The 21,942-nt window shown below is 34.9% G+C and overlaps 3 protein-coding genes across 3 annotated transcripts in view; all 3 read right to left on the bottom strand.

Moving 5' to 3' along the window:
* Nucleotides 1-3,699, bottom strand: part of LOC123553028 (EF-hand calcium-binding domain-containing protein 6-like) — an 87,197-nt gene extending 83,498 nt beyond the window's left edge. Inside the window, exons 1-2 of the mRNA XM_053542301.1 lie at nucleotides 3,589-3,699; nucleotides 428-556 (exon numbers count right to left, since the gene is read on the bottom strand). Of these exons, the coding sequence (XP_053398276.1) occupies nucleotides 428-551 (124 nt within the window). The 5' untranslated portion in view covers nucleotides 552-556; nucleotides 3,589-3,699. The remainder of the gene's footprint in view (nucleotides 1-427; nucleotides 557-3,588) is intronic.
* An 8,037-nt stretch (nucleotides 3,700-11,736) lies between these two features.
* LOC123553533 (monocarboxylate transporter 8-like) lies at nucleotides 11,737-14,293 on the bottom strand. Its single transcript, XM_045343238.2, has 3 exons — nucleotides 13,939-14,293; nucleotides 13,426-13,551; nucleotides 11,737-12,006 (listed from the first exon to the last, which is right to left on the bottom strand). Exons 1-3 carry the CDS (start codon nucleotides 14,243-14,245, stop codon nucleotides 11,768-11,770), a joined length of 672 nt encoding a protein of 223 aa, XP_045199173.2. The 5' UTR covers nucleotides 14,246-14,293; the 3' UTR covers nucleotides 11,737-11,767.
* On the bottom strand, nucleotides 14,260-17,753 carry LOC123553027 (monocarboxylate transporter 3-like). The gene is made up of 4 exons (XM_053542300.1): nucleotides 17,642-17,753; nucleotides 16,838-16,981; nucleotides 14,763-15,061; nucleotides 14,260-14,301 (listed from the first exon to the last, which is right to left on the bottom strand). Exons 1-4 carry the CDS (start codon nucleotides 17,751-17,753, stop codon nucleotides 14,260-14,262), a joined length of 597 nt encoding a protein of 198 aa, XP_053398275.1.
* Nucleotides 17,754-21,942: the final 4,189 nt, after the last annotated feature.

Below are 21,942 nucleotides of genomic sequence, written 5' to 3'. Positions count from 1 at the left end.
AGGTCTAAAGATTCTAGCAAACTGATACAGAAAATACAGAGGTACAGAAATATAATTGTTTAAGCAATTACAAAGGCAGCATTCAATGACATATCAAAGAAACAAACATATTAAATCAGAAGATTTTACAGTAAGGTGTTAATGATACATGTCAATCAACATGGAAAATAAGAGACTTTGAAGAACTAATTATAAACTGAATGGAGAGATTTGGTAACAAGGTTCTAATGACAAATGTCAATCACTTTGGCCTTCCTTAACTCTTTGAAGTTTGAGACCACCCAAAATTCTAGAAATATACAAAATGTACATGTAAAAAATATAGATGTGAATATCACATATATAACACTATGATTTGGTGATGTTCGAACTTTTTTCTCCGAAACATGGACCTAATTAACTCTTAATTTCATGTAAATGTGCATACCAATCGAGGATGAACGCCCATTCCTGTTTGTGTTGCGGGAGCAGTCCCTGGTTCTGAGGGCAGGGCGTGCTGTAAACTGGACCCCTGAGGAATCAGGAAGAAGGCCAGGCATCACTGATGCCATGTTTTCTGAAATGTAAAAGTAAGCATGAAATGAAAAATATCAATCAATAGACATATTTACAAACATTTTTATCTCCCTTTTCTCTTCAGTTCTGACAATTTTTACCGAGATAAATCTTAAACCTTCTTGATTACAGGCAATGTGTACATGACTGTGCATGCCAGTAACAGTCAAAAAATGAAATTCAATACAAATAACTTAAGGTGATAAATATGTCTTTACAGCATCAGTAAGCTGATTTCTAACATATCTGACCATGTTTAAAGCATAAAAAGTGCAGTTTTGAAACTTTTTGTTAAAAAGTTGAAAAAAAATTCTCCAAAGCCATAAAAACATTTAGGGTCGGGCAAAAAATTTAGGGTAGGTCGGGATACCGGAAACAATTTTTTTACGCTTATAATATTTGGGTTATACAAATTGCCAAGTCCAAAAGGATGGGGAATAACTTAATAGACAAAAACAAGATCATTCATAATTTATGTTACTATGTTCACACTTATTACACCATTGTGAATCATTTCTGACAAATATAAACAAATCTGACCAATGACAAAAATATTAAATGTTGATTTTCTTTGTAACTTTTATGGAAAAAAATTCAAAGTCACTGTCAGAAACTGGCACTGCTGCATCAACTCCCTGAATTTTGACACAGTTGCTCAGATAATTAAAAGTAGTCGACTGTGCAGCATTTTTTTGCACATATGATGAAATCTGCATGTACATATTCACCTGGCTTATTTACTATCAACTTATAATCAAGGGAATTTCAAGCAGAATAGAGATACAACACTTTTGAAATATAGGCAGTAGTGGTGACATCCTCCCAAAACCCAAACAATAAATTGAATTATAAATTCAAATACTCAGACAAAAAAATAAAGTTCTGGTATCTCATGAGGAGCAGAAGTTGTGAACCCTGCGCATAAAATCAGTTACATATTCTGGTTAGCAGATGTGGTCCTGGTTTAATCACTTCCTTTGACAAGCTGGATTCACTGGGGATAAGTTACTGAAACATTTTGTCCATAGAGACTTGTAAGTTGTAAATTCTGAAGCAATTTATGGGGTCAGTCTTGTATTTAGGAAAGCCTTTAAATGTTTAAGAAGTGAGATCATGCATGACAAGGCTAAAAGTGTATAAACTCTGATTTTAGCATTTTCTGTAAGTTTGCCCAGTAACTTCCCATATATTATGCTCACGTAATTCAATCACCTTGTCATTTTATATGATACTATGACAGTTTTTTTGTTGTCGATTTTGTTTTCATTTGTCTAAGATATAAACAGTACATTTATGCGGAAAAAGGGATTTTTGAAAAAAAAAACGGAAGTTACAGGACCCCTAGTCACTGCCAAAAAAAACAACACTGACCAGTACCTGAGGGTGGTAGTCCAACAAATTTGAAATGATCCTAGGAAATATTGAGTTATTTTTCTTATGGGCAATATCTCCACTTGCGTCAAACACTTGAAAGACCGAAATAGTGGAGGAAATTTCTAATGAAATTTGCATTGTTGCCGACACTTGCTATAGGTTTAAATGCCGATTATGTTATGAATTGGCCATAAATTCAAATAAAACTTACATGTATCAAAAGGGGATTCAATTCCTCATTGATTTATGTAAAAATTATGAAATAATTTCCAAAATTACGAATTTTCTGCTGATTTAAACCAATGTATGTACTATACACTATTAACGTTTACAGCATGTCTACATGACCTATGCGCAAGCGATAAAACCAATAAATTTACATGAAATCATGACTGATTTATCCTCCATCATTTTGGTCCTTCGAAGTTTTGACGGTAAGATTATTTAAATATAAAACAATCTGACTGTCAAATTATTTTGTAGTGGTTGTAGGTATGTAAGGCCACTTCCAACAGCCTTGCTGTTGGGTTAATTTTTAGCGACGCAGTTAGAGTGTCCGCCTACAGATCACAAGGTCCGAGGTTTGATCTTACTACAATGGCGATGAGGATGTTTGATGGATTCATGCATTTGGATGAGGCTATAAACTGATAGTAGGTTCAGTTGATGCCTCAGGCTAGAAACTGATAGGAGGTTTAGTTGACGCCTTGAACTAGAAACTGATAGGCAGTTCAGTCGTGCTGTTGGGTTAATCTTTTAGCGACGCGGTTAGAGTGTCCTCGGTTTGATCCTCGGCAAAGACTACGATATTTTACTACAATTTTGACTACTGTGAGTGGCAGTAGCTTGAACACTGTTTATGTCCTGCAAAATAAAAATATATAAGTTTTAAATCTTCTCTAAACCACAAATACCGACAAGTGACAAACGCATCCATATCATATGATATACTGGGTATACCAATTACCGTGAGTCTTAAATTCAGTGGACTCTATTTATAACAAAATGATTGTTTGAAAGGATAATTTTTATTCTGTTTAATTAATTTATATTTTAGCTTAAGACTTTTGGCAAAAAATCGTCAAAACCCCAGGAAAAAGTTCCACTACTGTCATTCAAAGAACAGAGGTGGAGAATTTTAGCATTTTCTGGCATATACCTATTACCGTGAATTTCAACTTTCAATCTAAAGAAGTTGTTAAATTGATCTAAGACAAAGAAAGCATTTCTATTTTACAATGGGCCAAACTAAATATGAAAAAGATATGGCAGAAATAAGCAAGTTTAATGAAAATTTGTGGAGAAAAATTGCAAAGATTAACCATAATGACCAGTCACTTAGCTAAATTCCTTAATTTCTGAGATCAGTGTGAAATAAAAAGAAAGACATTCCAATTTTCAAAAATAGTTTTGCTAAAAATCTGAGCACATTGAGCATTAATAATGAGAGAAAAATTGTAAAGCAATTTTCTTGTTAAGTGTCAAAACAGGACATTCGCGGTAATATGTATATCCCGGTAATTGGTATATTCAGTATAACTCTTCAGAATAAAGTGCTGAGCCTGAAAACATCTTCAAAAAGACAAATAAGTTTGCCCTGTGTATCTATCGATATCAGTCTAAACGCCTTGATTTCACATTAAGAGAATGATATCTTACTTTTTTTGTTTTACGTCCAGAAAGAACAATTAAACATCAGTGAAAGGCTAACCAGCACCTGTCTCTTGCTTGGTTGCCATGCAAAATAATACGGACATGTATATTGTTGACTGTGTCCTTCAAATTAGTATATAAATGTCTTTATTTTGAATACAAAAATAAATCGAAATACCAGTCTATCGTGCGCCAGGAGAGAATAACCCAAAGAGAATTTATATACCCGACGTAGTATAAATAAGCGAAATAAGACCGCTAAAATTTTATAAAATTATACTAAATCTCAAACAAAGTACTTCTAATTGTATGTTATATGGTGACCTTGGGGTTGCTCCAATATCTTTGCAAATAAAAAGTAGAATATTCAGTCAACTGGCACTATTTTGTCTAATTTGGTAACATCAGCATTAGTTTCTTGCTTTTTATACAATCTCTGTGTCGACAATGGGTCTTATTTTACAGAAGGGTAGTTCATTGGGTTCAGAAGGGTAATTCTTTGGTAATGTTAAAATTCCTAAAATGTATGCATAAGTTACAGTGTTTTGTTAACACCCCCTTTTATATTTTGACAGTCGGTTAAACTTAATGCGAATTGTAATTTGGCATTTTGGCGGGAAAATTTCCATATAAATACTGAGATTTCCCTGTCCACTTTGCCAGGTCTATAGACGCTCAAGGTAACGTATAGCTGTTGTAACCAGACTGGCCATTTTCGCTCTTAAAGTCTTTCTTCCTCTCTTTTCATATTAGGTTTCAAATAAAGGTATTCGGGCATACTAGTAATGCTATTTGTTTTTTTTTTTATATTTAGGCATTATAAATTAATTTAAAAGGTTAATATTTTGTCTAAATTATACTAAAAATAAAAACAATGTGTGTACTGAACTGGTGTTGCTCTTTTCAATTTTCAATTTGATACATTGAACCTGGATTTATAAAAACAGGATTGTGACCACTACTAAAACGTAACTCTTCAACATTGGAATTTCGCTTAGGAACATATTTTGATTTAAAGCATTATCAGTCTGTTTATTGTTCTTCTTCCAACTACCTATATTAATTGGGACATCGTTCATTTCACCTGCCTTCCTTTCCCAGTGTGGTATCCGTGTTCATCAAGCTATTTCTTAATATTTTCTTTGTTAAGTCCAGCTTTGTGTAACTTTAACTTGATTTTGAGTCTTGGTGTGCTCCGTCATGCTTTTCTCGAACATTATGCTTCGTAAGCGTGGCATGTATCTAGTCGGTCGCTCTTTTTTGAAAGACTATAGCTTCTCTTTATCGGCAGTTTTCTTTATTTGTTACTTCAGATTCCTTTTTTCATATGCTACCGATCTCAACTTTTTAGATTATTTCAAAGGCTGTGAGTTCTGTGAAGTTCTGATAAAAGTAAGATACGTTAACACAGTTGTAAGATACGTTAAGGTATATCAGCAATGATTCCCTCTTTAACACCAACTTAAACTATATTCATTTAATTTAATGTATGAAATTAATCCTTTAAAGATTTAATAGCATGTATTTATTTATAAACAAAGCTAAATATTCTGAAAATTATGTAATACATATTGGATACCATGTGTAAATACGTTAACTTTAAGCAAGATACGTTAAACTTGTTTCTTTAAATTTTCTTCACAATGACTCATGATGCCTGCTTTTAAAAATGCTATTGTGAATAAGATATGAGGTACATATTGCCATGAAATGTATAAAGAATAACTCTAACATGATAACTTACCTTCGTAAAGTTCTGCTTGTTTATCCCCCCCCCTCCCCACTTCCCATAAAATACCGAAGTTTAAATGCTCCCGCTTGTAAAACTTTGATGGTCATACGCCAGCACATACTTCTGTCGGATGTAATAACAACCTTTACGAGTATAAGCAGTGATGGAAGCCAAATGTTGGATTTTACCGCAAATGAAACAAATTCTCAACAAATACATTAACCGTTGATTAACGTATCTTACTTTAACGTATCTTACTAACAATTCGGTTTTTAGTGAAAATTTAACGTCCATGCGTTGCTATTTAATCGTACAAGTTTATATCTTTTCATAATAACACAGACTATGAAGAAACAGTGTTCTGAATTATGCTATAATGCTGATCTTTTGTATCCAGCTGCTTGAATGTTAACGTATCTTGCGTAAAATGAACGCAATGAAATTTTGATATTGTTGACTTCTCACTGTCATTACTCCTATAACTATTGTAAACATTCAATATCGCCACTGCAGATGTCATATACGTATAATTCATGTTAAAATGACATTACTTTATACGAGACTCGTGGGCACAACATATGTTAACATATCTTAGGTGAGATTCAGGGACACCCATGTATTATATATAAAAATCAAAGTATCACAATTACAGTCTATTCAAGCGTATTAGTATGTTTTCCAACCAAGGATAAAACGTTGTCTTAAATAACCAGTTTATAATCATTTGACCTCGTACTTCAAATAGCCCCAAAGCCAGGACACTGGAAATGTCACATTGTTTTGGGATACATTTTGTCAAATATTTCATAAAAATCCGTTTGTAATTTAGTAAAAACGATATTTACATATAGACTGGGTCTTGATCTGCAATTATATGCTCTAGTTGACATCATGTGTAGCATACATTCAAAAAATAAAGGCTTGGGACAGCAAAAATATGAAAATGCACTCTTAATTGGTTCACATTAACACTAGACTTCGAGATCAGTTCATTCAAAGTTAGAATTGTGATGTTCAAACTTTAAGCAAATGTTTAAACTATCTTATATTTAAGTCAGAATTTGTATTTGAAGGGTATTTTAACATACTGCCTTGGCAACTTTCTTCAGCTTTGTTAAAGTTTAGATGTATGAATCAGAAGATCCCAATTGAGAAAGGTAGATTGTTTAATATACAATGTAGATATAAACTTATGAGTATGTACTTTATGTGATGCAAACCAATTGGGTGATGAATTTCACTATCTCTTTTATTGTACACATTTTGTAAACAGTAGACGTAAATATATTAAAGCATTATAGATATCCTAATGCATTGAAATTTGAAGAACTTATGAACAGACAGTAGAAACAAAACACTTTTGAAAAAGCTTGCGTTGTTTTGTAAAGAAATAATTACAACTGTTAACTTGCAGATAGTTTTCTATCATTAGTTTTCTTCTTTAGAATTTATTTAATGATGCATAAATTTGTTTATCATCGGTCAAGTTGTGGCTGTGCAGAGGCTAGTCATTCTCCCAGGGATTTTGGACCTTTGCTAATTGCCTTGGTCCGGAATCCTGGAATGTAGGAGAAAATATTATGAATACAATGTAATTGTTACTCATTCTCTGGTTACTTTGTATAATTTCCAGTGTTCCGGTTGTTACATGTTCACATTTGATATTATTTTGTATTTTATGTCACATGTTCTTATGAACCATGACAGTATCAAATATACCTAAAATAAATAAATCTTGAGTCCCCCAACAGTACCGTTTCGTCCACGTCTGTCCGTCAGTCTGCCGGTCCACAACACATCTGAGTGGGGTCACAAAGGTGAGCATACGTTTTGTTATGCCAAAAATTAATCATTTCTGCCAAATCGCTCTTAAAGATTTAGCAATAATTGCTGTTGTGGTGGACAAATTTTTAAAAAAGTGTCATCTTGGTCATCTTTTTTACAAAGTTAAAAGATGACATTCTGTCAAATATTCCTCGATGCTAAATTTATGTCAAATATAAATGCCAGGTTGCACCTTTTTACTTGCAAGTTTCTATGGGCATGTCCCCGAACCCCTTTTTTTAACTCTCTGTAACCCCCCCCCCCCCCCCCCCCCACACACACACACACACGCACGCATCCCTCCCCGAAATAGCAAACTATTGGATCCGCACTTACCTTTAGAAGTACAAATTTCCTTTTTATGCAAGTTGGCCCGTTGATAGGTGCAAGCACATCATTTCATATTTGACAGAAAAATGGCATTGAAGTGGGATCCTGCGATCACTTTAAAAGTTCAAAATATTTTTTCTTGAAAATTAATACCTGCATGGACAGATTATCCTATCAAATGGATTCGATAGATGAGGTTTGTGTTTGCATTTATTGAAGATAATCGCAAAATATGAGTTAAAATGTTTGTAGGGGAAGTTTTATTGGCTAACAGAATTAAATTTTGAATAATGTGCAGAATTATTTCCACTCGTTTAAATGCAGTTGGGTAAAATGTCCCCTTTTCCGTTACGTGACAGATTGTACCTTGAAGTAAATTATGTGCTTATTTCAAATGGTTGCAGATACAGTATTTACATATAAACGTCGTAAAATCTTATTGAATTAGTAAAATTAAAGCACGTCTACATACTGATTTTATTGAAAATAGGAATACAAATACACGCGTAATCATTTTCATATATTAGTAAATAAAATCAATTTACAATTCTATATCCTAATAATAACGGAGTGTCCGTCAGACGAACATTTGCCATCTGTATCAGTCACTTAATTCTGCGTATCAGTTTGCCAAATAATGAAAGCAAATCACATGCAATTTTGTGACTTTTTAACGTTAAACAGTACTCGGAAAGTTTTTAAAGTTTATCAATGTCAAGATACGATAATGACCCTAAAATCTTAACTGTATGCATTTGAATTTTTGACATCCTGATTTTGAAAGAAGTAATGAACATATGAATATTATTATTATTATTATTATTATTATTATTATTATTATTATACCACATTTATATAGCACTCTTTTCATGTACATGTACACGTTCAAAAGTGCTTTACATAATAAATTGCAAACAATACAAACAAATACGCATACAAAAAATGCATTCCACATTAACAAAAATCAAGAATGTTGTACAAAGAAGTGGATTTTAGCAGGCTTTTGAAAGCAGTTAGCGTGTGACTTCCCTGATCTTGACAGGAAGGGAGTTCCAAAGCTTTGGAGCAGTGAAAGAAAAGCTGCGATTGCCATACATCATGGTTTAAGTTTTTGCCAATAACCAATATAACTAAATTAGTATAATTTATTTTGAAGTTACTTTCATAGCCTATTCTTGAAAGACCAAATTATCAGAATGCGGATAGAATGCAAGGTTTTTTTTTGTTTTGTTTATTTTACTTTGATAATGGAATACGTACCCGAGTATTCGTGTAAAGCTATCTATAACATAGTGACTAAATAACAATAACTGACAACAAAAAGCTATTTACACATCATGCTGAGCATTTTGTATCTACTATCTACATTCTCAGTAAAACTATTCTAAGGAAATTACACTTATAATAGTATATCTCATGAAGATGTTGTTCACAGTTCCCCGCTGTCAGCGAAGAACGCATACCGGACAATAGGTCAAACACACTTAGTTGAAGTATGAAATCTACCTTTAGAAAGATAGTAACGTTGCCATTCCAATAAATCTACTCACCTGTTGTCGTTAACTCATAAACGGATTTTCATTTCCGTACGCCGGATCCAGACATTATCTACGTGTTTTAGATTAATGACATTGACCATCAAATGACGTTCACCTTCAATCTTAAAACAATGGCTTCTCAAACGTGCAGAACTGCCTTAAGAGAAGATGTATCCTTCGACTCCATTATTCCTGGTAATTTTCTCTTCTTTTATTTCTAATTTCATGTTGAATTTTATTCCCTTTTTTATATGTCAGATATTATTTAATATTTGCTAAAGACTGGAAATATTTGTTCCTTATCATCGCTTATATAGATTTGAAAATATCTAATGCATTTCAGTTCCAAAAATGTTGTTTTAATAAGGTTTGAAGATTGAAGGTGAATGTCATATGAGAGTCAATGTCATTTATATATAGGTCAGTCTGTAGATCTTGCCACAAAGATTGTTGAGTGCGAGTATGACCTAAATCAGGTCATTTATATGGGCTTCACGCAATCTGGTGCGTATGGACGAATGAAGGTCAAGGTCATCTTGATAGTTTACTTTCGATCTTGAGTAATAGCCAGTAACGACCATTATGACCAAAAATGTTGTTTATTAAGGGTTTAAGTTGAAGTTGAAGGGCATAAGAAGGTCAAAATCATTTCTTTCCAGGTCAGTTTGTAGGTCTTGTCAAGGGGATTGTTGAGCGTGAGTTAGAACGCAGGCGGTTCGTTAATGTGGGCTGTAGACAATCTGGTTCATGTCAGAACGTAACAACTTAATCACACATAGTGCTTGGTATCATTGCTATGATTATAGTTGAATTGCTGTAAATAATAGGATCTGGGTCATTTATGGTTGATTTGAATTAATTACAGTGATAGCTGGGTCACAGCATCACACATTTTGTTATATACAATATGTACAATGATAAAAGGGAACCAACTATTTGTTAGAGCAAGTTCTCGTTGTAAAATAGTATGTTCAAATTTGAACCAATCAGAAACAAGTTCTATAAATAGCACCAATCAAAGCGTACTTCTGCTAGGGTATAAATAGGTAAACAGATGCGGACGCAGTGGTCCAGTTGTAACACAGTTTGATTACGAAACCAGGGGTCGTGAGTTCGAGCCCCCGCTCCTCCAACTAAAAATTGCTAACATTGGGATAAGAGTCCCGTGTATAGGTGCTTAACACTTGGCACGTTAAAGAACCCGAGCATCTTCTGGAAATGGAGCGTCTTCTGTATCTTGCACTATCCTCCTACTAAAATTACTAACAGTCTTCTGGATGAGTCGCCCATATGGGTAACCGGTGGCGACTATAAATAAACTTACATACACAAACGTATCCAGCGATTAATGTAGAAACACCGAGGATTCAACTAATAATTTATCCTATACCTTGATGAGAAAGTTATTGCAACTACGCTGTCAGGATGGATAAATTATTTAAAAGAAGACGTTTGACGTTCATAGACTAAAGAAGAGAAACTGTTGCAGAATTGTCACAACGACCAGCGCATAGGAGTTTTACCTTAACGGTAGCTGAATGCTATAGACGATAGCAAATATAGGCTGAGCATCGGAAAGCTGAGGCAGAGACACAGAGTTTGGTAATCTACTGAGATAGTTGAAAAGGCGAGGTTCAGCGTGATCGGTGAAGTACAGCCAAGACATCAGGGTCATACCTATATGATAGTTGAATGCTATATGTGATAGCATATAGGCGCCGAGCATCCAGGGGTGAGGGCAAACATATGGAGTTGCAGCTTCAATTAAGAGGACACAGGCTGAACATCTATGCGATAGGACTCGTATGTTGTTGATTCAAAGACATTGTCTGACGGGAACTTCAACAAAAGACCAGTCAAGTATAGTATCTCCAGCCTATAGGAGTTTGAATTGATTATCATTAGTTGAAGGTTGTTAGTTTGAAACATTGAGTGATTTGCCTGATCCCTGAAATTATCTAGCTCATAAATGAAATCATTTACGAAAATCATTTAGGCAAGATAGCCAGAGAAAAAAATTATATATGAGATATATATGGTCTCACCAGCGCTACGTTTTAACAAAAGACATTCTACATCGTTTGTCGCCATAGCGATTGGACCCGTTTCATTGTTCAAGATACTAAAGGCGTAGGCACACACCTAGGTCATATAACTCGTATCCTGACAGTTCATACGGACGGATGAAGGTCAAGGTCATCTATATGTAGGTCATTTCAAGGATTGTTGATTGTGAGTATGACCTAAATTCGGTCATGTGTGCTGTAGGCAAACATTTAAAATAGGTGTGCTGCACCTACGACTGCTATCGCGGGCTGTACCATACAGTTACAAATAAGTCAAAGTTAAGTCTTAAAAAAACCTACAAGACGATCCTTTGGAAGCATAGAACGCAACCGAGCAATATAAGTAGACTCAGACCACGACAGGTCATGAATTTTGCAACAAACTCCGCCTCTCTCCTTTCCAACACTCCCATCCCCTTCTCCCTCTCCCTCTTCCGCCCAACCCTGACACCAACTAAGTCTGCTTGAAAAGAGAATTATTGTTTTCCTGGGCATGAGATATAATGCTGCTATCATTCATAGACAAAGTTGCAGCTATTAATTCATACGTACATGTATTACAGTTTTATTAGTAACTTTCTAATTCTTTCATCATAATTCTATGTTTGTAATATAATTATATTTATTTATCTACGAGAGGAAACAATAAGCAGTCCAGTTTCTTTATTGTTTTTCGCCTATATAATCTTATACAGTCAAATATATGAAGAATCAACAACGACAACATCATCTCTTTTCTTACTATGAACTTGAAGCTCTTCATCTGCCACGTATGCAGTATTTTCCACAGATTCCATAGCATATGACTTTCTTGATTTCTGTCCACATATTTCCCTTATTCCAATTATTAGTTCAAGCAAAGATCCAATAAAGAAAAGAATACTTGAGAAAATAAATGCTCCCCTTTCTGTCTTGAAATGATCGCTAACAAATCCTGAGGAAGATACAAAGATAATAAACATATAATATCAACATAAGAGCTAATCTTCGCATTTCTGTTTCATTATCAATTTGCTTGAATCATTTATGTTCGAGGCAATCATAACGTAACACATTAGAGAATAGAAAAAAGTGTAAACTCCGCAGGTCGCTCAACCGGACAAAAATGAAAATGTTGCAGGCTCGGTTTGATTGAGCCTGTTCATGGGGTAGTGGAAATGCATGCTACTGTCCAGGCCCTCTAGCCCCAGTTTGAGCAGAACTCAACATTTACACATGTTACAAGTACAAAAAAGAAAAAACAATTTGAGACATCCGGAGATGTGTTCATACGGCGGTACATATGGAACCTTCAATGATACACTAGCCAGTGTGTAATTCCGTGAAAAGTGGCGAATGGTCCCCAGTTAAAATAATGGGCTTGCCCTATGTTTTTCGTTTTGTTTTGGGTTTAACGCCGTTTTTCAACAGTATTTCAGTCATGCAGCGGCGGGCAGTTAACCTTACAAGTGTTCCTGGATTCTGCACCAGTACAAACCTGTTCTCCGCAAGTAACTTCCACCTTCCCAAATGAATTATCAGAGGTGGAGGACGAATGATTTCAGACACAATGTCTTTTATCAAATCGCCACGGAGAACATACGCCCCGCCCGGGGATCGAACTTGCGACCCCGCGGTCCGTAGACCAACGCTCTCCCTACTGAGTTAAGTGGGCGGGCTTGGGCTTGCCCCAAAGGAGAAAACAACGGGCAAAACTAAACAAAATGGAACTTCAATTTACAAAGCGGATCTGAGGTTACGGAGCCTGTATATCACAGAAACTGTCAAAAGACAAAAATCAAAAAGCAGGCACCATATCCAAGGGGTGATTATCCATACCGAAAGCTATGAAAGCAGGAGTATTGGAACCGTCCAAGCCGAAATGGTCAAGCTGAAAAACTAAACAGTACCAGTAGCACAACATAAAGGTCGTGCTGAACGATCTGAGAAGATCGAAACATAACAGTCTTAATTGAATGTACGGGGAGACTTTTTACGGCCGCACCGCCACACAAACAACGCTGCTGTGATAATAAAAAAGAAAAAGTACATGTAAGGTAAAAAGATTTCCTTCTGTTGCTTTTTGTCTATTGTCAATGATTTATGCGTTTATTTCACATGAGCTGTGTTATTTTGTTTGATATATGAAATAAAATGTACTTTAGAAACTATAGACTTTATATCAGATGGACGAAAAATCGTCATAAATCTTATCATCTTATCTTTTTCTTTTGCATTTACATTTGCGAGTTTTTTTTTGTTTTTTTTTTAAGGAACAATGAGTTTATTATACGTAGCAGTCGTGCAGATATTGGATCTTACAATGTTCGTATAGCGTATTACATAATGGTTGCCATAGCAACCGACACCAAACCTGCAAGAGGCATCCCAGCTACAAGTGACAATCCCCCAAAAGTCAAAACAAGGCCATAACCGAATCTAACGTCTACTATAGGAAGTAAATGAGCTGACATGACGAATTGTAGTCCAGCATAACAACCTAAAATGTTTCCATCAATACATAAATTAAAACAAGAAATAGTTATTTTAAAACTATTTCAAAACTATACATGTTTTATATTATATACTATTATGCATCTAGAACATAACAAAGAAAATATTTTGTATAGGAGTTTAACCCTGCAATGGAGTTAGTAGACGCATTTGTGTTCTTCCAGGCTTCTGGTCAAAATTCAGCTGATGATATTGTAAACTTGAAATCTTTGGGGAAAAAGTTATTTAAGAAAATTCAGGATATTCGCAGTGTTGTTTTTTTCGAAGAGAATTGTGAGAAAACATGTGGTTTTATTTCATGTACGAGTTATATTGCTCAAGACAACGTCACAATGAACTTTTAAAAATGTAAACGACAGCAGCCTATACATACCTGACCCTAAACCAAGAAATGCTGACACGATAACGAACGTTCCAATAGATTTTGATAATGCAATTAGACCCGATGACATGCATAGAATCATTATGCCGGCACTGTGAATTAATGCCAATTTACTTGGCATCTTGTGCACCAAAAATCCAGACAGCAATCTACCAACCAAGTCACAGGCTCCCATTGTCATCACACAGCTATACACCTCACTGGAACTTCTACCGAATTCATGCATAAGGTCCGGTAAAAATGTTGCAGGAGCATAAACAACGAGAAATACTACACATGATGTCACAAAATATAACATGTAGTTAAGGTTTTTTAGACATCTTGATAGAGATAACTTCCAGCTGTTCTGTTGGCCTGTAAGAAAGAAGAGAAGATATAATATAAAACACAGCCTATCAGGACATGCGCATTTGATATTTCAACAAAAAAAAACATTTTTTTAACTTGTGGTTGCCGGTGTTCCTTTTGTGCTGAATTTAATTTCTAAACCAGTAACCTTTAACCCTCCTTTAGTAGAGTGATTGATTGCACCTGGTATGTTCACAGTGAAAAAAGTACGAAAATATAAAATGGAGGAAATTTAATGAAAACATCAAATAAAAATGTGTTTGTTTACATACAAGATCAAAATATAGTGAAAGATGATTTTACTATACAATGAAACAAAAAATAAGTCTTCATAAAATTAATGCAATCTTTGCTTCAAAAGGATTGTGTTATATATTTTATTCATATAATATCGAGGGATGGGAACGAAAAAGGTTTAAGTGCATATAAGAAACAGAAAGACTTTTCTCGCTTTCATCCCTCGATACGCATTGTAAGTAACTGTTACACAAACCAGCACTTGATTCTGTCCCGGAGTCTATGTGTAATTTCGGTGGAAAGAAACTAAGACCTGCTGGTACCCCAAGCAATGATAAGCATGCTAGAAACATGAAAGCTTTCCTCCAGTCAAATTGTTCTATCAGTATTGTTAGGACAGGCGGTAATATCAAAGCACTCAGTGGAATTCCAGCACTAGCGACAGTCATTGCCACAGGGCGCCATCTGTTGTCAAAGTGAGGTGTCAGGACAGTATATCCGCAGTAGTGTGACGTTCCAGCGCCTAACCCTGGCAATAATTGTACAGAGGTAATGAAGTCATTTGTATAAGATACTAATCCGAAGAGGATCAAGTTTTTTTTCAAGTTTTATTTAATCGCCGGTTTGTTTTATGATATAATTTATACTAAAAATATGGAACTTTAATACATACAAATGACATACAAATACTTTCCGTCAGAAAAATGACGACAATGACAAGAAAAATATTAAGTAGCGGGGGAAAGCAATGAAGCGAAATTTTGGACATATCGATATGTCCTTCAATCTTCATTCCACTAAATTTGCCATGAAAGAAAAAACTGAAACAAAAAAGAAAAAGCGATTATGCGACATTTTCCTTGCTACCATCTTTATTTTCTACCTTTGCATGATACAACATAAACAGTAACTAGGACGACGCACTTTGAAGTAATTACAGGACATGCTTCAAAAGACTGATTATTTGGGTCAAGTTTGTCTTTAGTACTCTGACTGTCGTGTTGAGCGACCTGTAGAGTGTCCACTTTTTCTATTTTGTTCGTAATGTACATAAATGACAAAAAGAGCATCGACAAACTTTTACGTATCTTTAATACACCCATCTTGCTCTTCCTTGAAGTCTTGACTTTTTTATTTGTTTTCTATTCAAATTTTGAGTCTCATGGCATGATTAATTAACCCCAATATATTTAGTATGTCCATTATCTGGGCTAAACTATATCATTTTACATCTAATATCTCAATACGATATTAATATATTATAGTTATGCTCGTTTTGCTTATTCTACCATTGCGTTAAAGTAGCCTGTCGTTCTAGATTTTGAAAAGAACGATAGTATGTACTTTATCGCATCATAAAATTCATATATTAAATTTCTTTACAACTGATTGTTCAACTGGCGGTTATTTTTTACCAATATGCATAGACACGGAAACTTCAGCCGACATAACTTCAAAAACCAACATAAAACAAATCCGCAGGTATACACGAACTTTTATCCAGTCTAAAGAAATCATGATGTTAAAATTTACCAAAACTCATTTTCTATTCTCGGGAATTCGCATTGAATATGTGATTTAACTAGTCACCTAAAATGCACCTTTTTGATGCACCTTTTTGATATTACCGGGAAATGCATTTTATCAATTTTTGCCATTGTGGTGAAATGACAGTTTCTTATCTCTGCAGTATCACTTTAATATTATTGAGTAAATGTAAACGTGTAAGTCATATGTTACATATAACGTGCTGTTGTTTGCAAATTAAATTTCTGTATTTATAGGAAGCTTGTTCACTTTCCATAATATGTAACCAGACATTTTCTTCAGATATTGGGGGAAGATACTGGTTCCGGTAAAATAGGGAAAATGTGCCGTTCTTAGGAATTTATTGAAAAAAAAAGATGGATCAGGGCGTCGGTGCCTTTTAAAGGGATACATTTGTCCAGTAATAAAAGTGGTATCCTAAATACAGTTGTTACATTTAATTCATTTCAGAAGGAATTGATTCCGTAATGTCTTAATTAAGTATACTGCTTCTGTATCAAATATTTAAATTTACGTAATTCTTGACTGAAATACGTAAAACGTTTTTTATTTTTCGAAGATTGTTTTTGTTAAAATGAGGGAAATTGTTTTTTTTTAGTTGGTGAATGACTTCACTCATGGTGGACAAAAAATAATGAATGACTGTTTCTGTTAAAACTTCTTTTTAAATTTTTCTCCCACTCGATATTGATGTCATGTAGATTGTTGACAGTGAAAATGCAAACTGTGAAAATATTTATGAGAATTGCTTTCTTACCTGCAAGTAACCCGTATGTCACATACACATTGCTTATATTGGTTGCAAACATACTTGTCAGCATGCCAAGTGATAGAAGTACCGAACCACACACCGCCGGCCATCTCTCACCTATCTTGTTAGTAATAAAACTCAGTGGAATACCTGTTATGTGAAATTCATAACTATGACATAGTTTAAACAAATTTTAATGTTGTGTAAAGTATAGGCCTGATAGCAACTTTTCAGCTTTTGGTGGTGGAGACAAAACTCCATTGTTACCCTCAAGGCGTGTTTACAGGCACGAGCGGGCACCTAGGTAGAACCATCTACCTTCCCTAAGCCAGCTGGATGACTTCCTAAATGATGAAAATAATCAACTTTCCAAGCGATGTTTCGAACCCACAACGGCATGGGCGATACAAAGCCACGGAGTCCTGATACGAATACATATAATAGGACATTTCAAGATTTCCTGATGGATTCCAAAAATGAAATTATGTCTTCTAACTTAAAAAACGACTTGCACTTTTTATAATTATTTATAAGCGATTAATGTATAAGAAAGGGTATCAGCCTAATATAAAGGAAAACAATTGTATTATGTGATAAAAGTCTACTAAATGAAACATTTAACTTATTTTTATTTTCTGTAGTTAACAATTAAACATTACTAAACATGAATGCATCTTAATGTAATAATAATTATAAATATTACATTTTTCTCCAAGATTAACGTTCAAACTGTTTAATAAATACATCATTCTTTCAGTTATGTTACTATTGTATTTTAAATTATATTTAATTTTTTTTTCAAAATCTTACCTACAAGTCCCAGCAATCCATTGAAAATAGACGCGATCCAGGCCGCTTCTGACTGACTTGACCCGAACTCTATCCTCATTTCCCTGTATAAAACGCCAAATGAGAGGCTCATCCCAGCGGTTATCATGTGCAAGAAAAGACAAGCGATTACAAGAAATATCTTCCTTAACATTTTCCTATTTTTATAGGTGATATATACAGCTGAACAAAACATACAAGTAACACATAAAATAGGTCATCGTACGAATCATTGAACGGATAAATGAATGAGATATATATAGTCCTGGGGTAATCAAAACACGTTTTTGCTTTCAAAAAACTTATGGAACGCCGCAGCTGCCTATTCAGAGTGTGTTGTTTACTTACCAAAACAATGTCTTATAATTTTAAAAATTTAAGTTTTTATGTCGAAGTGTGATTTTGCCCTGTTAAAACAGTGTCTTATTATGTTAAAAAGCTATGAGCATCATGTCAAATTACCGTGTTATCTTGTCAACATATTACGGTGTTTGGACCATCCGGAGATTTGTATTCTTTAACTCGATACCTCGAAAATCGAAATCACAAAACTACGATGATAGAAGTCAAAATCACGAGGGCGAAACTATCATTTCGCACTTTCACCATCGTGGTTTCGTGTTTTCATCATCGTAGTATCGACTTTCCTCATCAAACTTTTGACTTTCACAAACGTAGTTTCGACTTTTACCATCGTAGTTTCGACTTTCATTGTCGAGATTTCGACTTTCCTGAACCTAGAACTTCGAATGTCGAAATCACGAAACTACGATATTGAAAGTAGAAACTACGATGATGAAAGTCGAAACTGCGATGTTGAAAGTCGAAACTACGATGACGAAAGTCGAAAGCACGATGATAAAAACACGAAACCACGATGGTGAAACCACGAAAAGATATCGCGTTTTCATTATCGTGGTTGCGTGATTTCGACTTTCACCATCGCAGTTTAGAGTTTTCACCATCGTGATTTCGACAGTCACCATTGCATTTTTGACCTTCATCGTCGTAGTTTCGTGATTTCGACTTTCGAGATATGAAAATCGGAAATGAAAAAAATCGACGGTGTAAACGGAACACTGTAACCTAGCATGTTATTATGAAAACAACTATTTTATCTTATTTAGGTACGGCACGAAACAGCTACGGCGTTCCACACTTTTGGGGTTTATTTATCATGCTGAAAAAAAAACCCATCTGTCTAACACGCTCCAATAATTATGTTATGTCAATGAAAAGTCGAAGTAAGACACAGTTTTTAAATATGTAAACGATACAGAGGAGAGAAATCAGTCTTGAAATTGAGACCCACATATATAGAGATACATGTTTGTCCTTATAAGAGCACCTGTAAAGGAGAACTTGTTTCAACATCAACAATATAAAACTGAAGTGATATGTATATATTGTTTTACTTACAGAAATTATTCGTCGTCGACATTCTTCGTCATCGGCATTTTTTCGTCGATATTTTTCGTCGGCATTCTTCGTCGTCGGCATTCGTCGTCTTTGTGAAATTCTTCGTCAACTGTTTTATTTGTTTTCCTCAGCGTTATTTGTCATCTTTCGATGTCGTCTACATTGTTCTTTGTCGTCGGTATTCTTTATTTTTCTTCGGCTAGAATATAATTATTACATTTATTGACGAATCGGAATATAAAAAGAAAACAGTGTCATGAAATAAAAAATAAACCTATTGACAAATCACAAGTGTGCCAATAAATATGACCTGATATTCACAGGCAGAAAGTCAACGGTCAGTATGACTTTCTGCCTATGAATATCAGGTCATATCCTATAGCTCATTCTAGCTTAAAACTGCTGTTCTTGTCAGTTTTCGGGGGTGTTTTAACAAAAGAGAAAACGTGTTTTAACAGAGAGATTCTCGTGCTTACGTATTGTTATAACACCTTTCCATATATACGCGTTCCTTTGCAAAGCGTAAACGTCATTCGGCCCCGAAAAGGATAGTTCAAAACGAAATGACGTCAATGTAAAATCAACACAGACATTCCGCTGCGCATTTCGTGAAAATTTAATGACGTTGAGTGACATTGTATTCATTTATCAGTTTTTACGCGTTTTATGCTAGAATAACGTTATTCATTGTTCATTTCGTGTTATAATATTTTGCAGAATAACGAGGGACTGGTAGGTGCCCGAGCCCGTTATAACATGAAAAAACATGCGTTATCCCTACATTCTAGCATAAACTGCTGTTCTTGCCACTATTCGGGGTGTTTCAACATGAGAAAAAACGTGTGTTAACAGAAAGATTCTCGCGCTCACGTGCTGTTTAAACACCTTTTTATATATGCGCGTTCCATGGCAAAGCGTAAACGTATAACTGCCCCAAAATGGATAATTTAAATGGAAATGACGTCAACGTGAAAAAAACCTCAGATATTCCCGCGCATTTCATGGAAATGTAATGACGTTGAAGGAGATGTGATCAGTTATTAGATGTTTTTCGTGTTATGCTAGAATAGCGTTAGCGCATGTTCATTTCATTTCGTGTTATAACATCTTTAGAATCCCTCAGAATTCTGCAGACGTTATAGCATGGAAAGACATGCATTATCCCTACATTGGTCAATAATTAACACAAGGTATTTGTTCTGTGAAACATGTGTGTGTGTTTTTTTTTCGTCTGTAAAACCACGTCTAGGGTTTTTGTCCTATATCATGGAGTGTATAATTTTAGAAATGAAATATCTTTCGAGTAATCCTCAATACCTCACTCTTATCTGGATTGAATTTCATTGACCAGTTCTTTTCAGGCTTCTAGGGAATGTAGATCGTTTTGTAGGGTTCGAGAATCAAGGGAGGATTTAACCGTCAGATAGACAGTGGTTTCGCAAAAAGTCGTGATTTGCTCAAGCTGGGGATAGAGGGCGTGAACGGTAGCATGCATTTCCACTATCGTCCATGAACAGGCTCAATCAAACCGAGCCTGCAACATTTTCGTTTATGTCATGTAGGGCGACCTGTGGTTTTCCACAGTTTTTATTTCATTTGACTTTGTGATGCTTAACTGCACATTTTGAGGGTTTAAACTCCATGTCTCATGTATTTCCAGAAATTTAAGCTGTCGATATAATGCTGTAGAATCCTTTCTTGGGGCATTTTATTGACAATTATGTAGACAACAGTGTTCTTAGCGATTAACCGGACCTGTGGAACCTTAGTTTCATGTAGGTAATTTATAATATATTTGACAGAAAGAAAGGGGACGATTGCATGCAATACAATGCAAATTATTTTCATTTAAAGTCGGTGCATATATGGCCTTGGAAGAAACCTTGGGGTACATCATATGCTAATGGGATCAATCAATGTTTCCTCTACAAAGACGAAACTGAAACCGACTGTCAAGAAGGGAAGAGTTGCATTGGACACCTTGTTATTTAAGTTTATGTAGCAGTTTATGATGATTAACTTTATCGCAAGCTTTCGAAAAATCTGGCGGTACTAAATGAGTTTGGTGGACCCTGCACTAGGTTTCTTAACAGGTCTTGGCTGTGTTTTATGTGACTTTTTATTCTCGCCGATGGGCGGGAGTTATCATAACCGGAAATGCTCTTCACTGAACTGTCAAAATATTGCGCAGAATAAAATCAATTTCTAATTTAACAAATTCTATTAATTTAAGATATTTAAATAATCGGAGACTATGGGATCAAAATCTTCATCGCAAGAGTATGACTTTTCAGGAGATGAATCACCGTTTAAGACATACAAGCCACTCAGATCACTTGTGAATGAAAACACCAAGTTCAAAACAACAGTTAAATCTGAACAAACTGGTACAACATTGTGCCAAACACTAAATGAGATTGCAGCTGTTACCGAGTCAGCAAAAAAAAAAAAAACCAAACAAACTATTCAACGGAAAATATTGATCCGCACTTAACACAAATTCAAAGAAATGTCATTTATATGTATAGTAAACGCATAATTGACACAGCTGACAGCATAATCAAATTGCCCAAATTTGTTGGTATATCCTGGCATATCCTGCTATTCACAACATCTTGATTCCGTTTAGAATAAAAGCAATTAAATCTAGTTGGCAACTTGTGATTACGTCAGTTTACAGGGCTTGTTTTCACTATATAATAGGTGGATGTTCTGCTACTTCACCACTGGCACCAGACCAGAATAAAATGCATCTTTACATGTTATACCCTATCTCTAGGTATAATAAAAGAACTATGGTCATGAACTAACCCATTTCAATCGTACATTTCTCACTTAAAACATGCAGTTCGATGAATGTGTAC

The sequence above is a fragment of the Mercenaria mercenaria genome, chromosome 4 (assembly GCF_021730395.1).
Source record: "Mercenaria mercenaria strain notata chromosome 4, MADL_Memer_1, whole genome shotgun sequence".
NCBI classification, from domain to species: Eukaryota; Metazoa; Mollusca; class Bivalvia; order Venerida; family Veneridae; genus Mercenaria; species Mercenaria mercenaria.
Note: the sequence above shows the minus strand (reverse complement) of the source record. Positions and strands in the feature narration are given on the sequence as shown.

What these genes read in the sequence shown, in the direction of transcription:
- LOC123553533 (XM_045343238.2), bottom strand. Translation starts at nt 14,245, where the DNA reads ATGTTATATTTTGTGACATCATGTGTAGTATTTCTCGTTGTTTATGCT. An exon ending in ATTTCTTGGTTTAGGGTCAG is followed by an intron (nt 13,552 to 13,938) that starts GTATGTATAGGC and finishes GAAACATTTTAG; the next exon opens with GTTGTTATGCTGGACTACAA. An exon ending in AGCTGGGATGCCTCTTGCAG is followed by an intron (nt 12,007 to 13,425) that starts GTTTGGTGTCGG and finishes TATCTTCCTCAG; the next exon opens with GATTTGTTAGCGATCATTTC.
- LOC123553027 (XM_053542300.1), bottom strand. Translation starts at nt 17,753, where the DNA reads ATGAGCCTCTCATTTGGCGTTTTATACAGGGAAATGAGGATAGAGTTC. An exon ending in GACATACGGGTTACTTGCAG is followed by an intron (nt 15,062 to 16,837) that starts GTAAGAAAGCAA and finishes AATTATTGCCAG; the next exon opens with GGTTAGGCGCTGGAACGTCA. An exon ending in GTAACAGTTACTTACAATGC is followed by an intron (nt 14,302 to 14,762) that starts GTATCGAGGGAT and finishes TCTTTCTTACAG; the next exon opens with GCCAACAGAACAGCTGGAAG.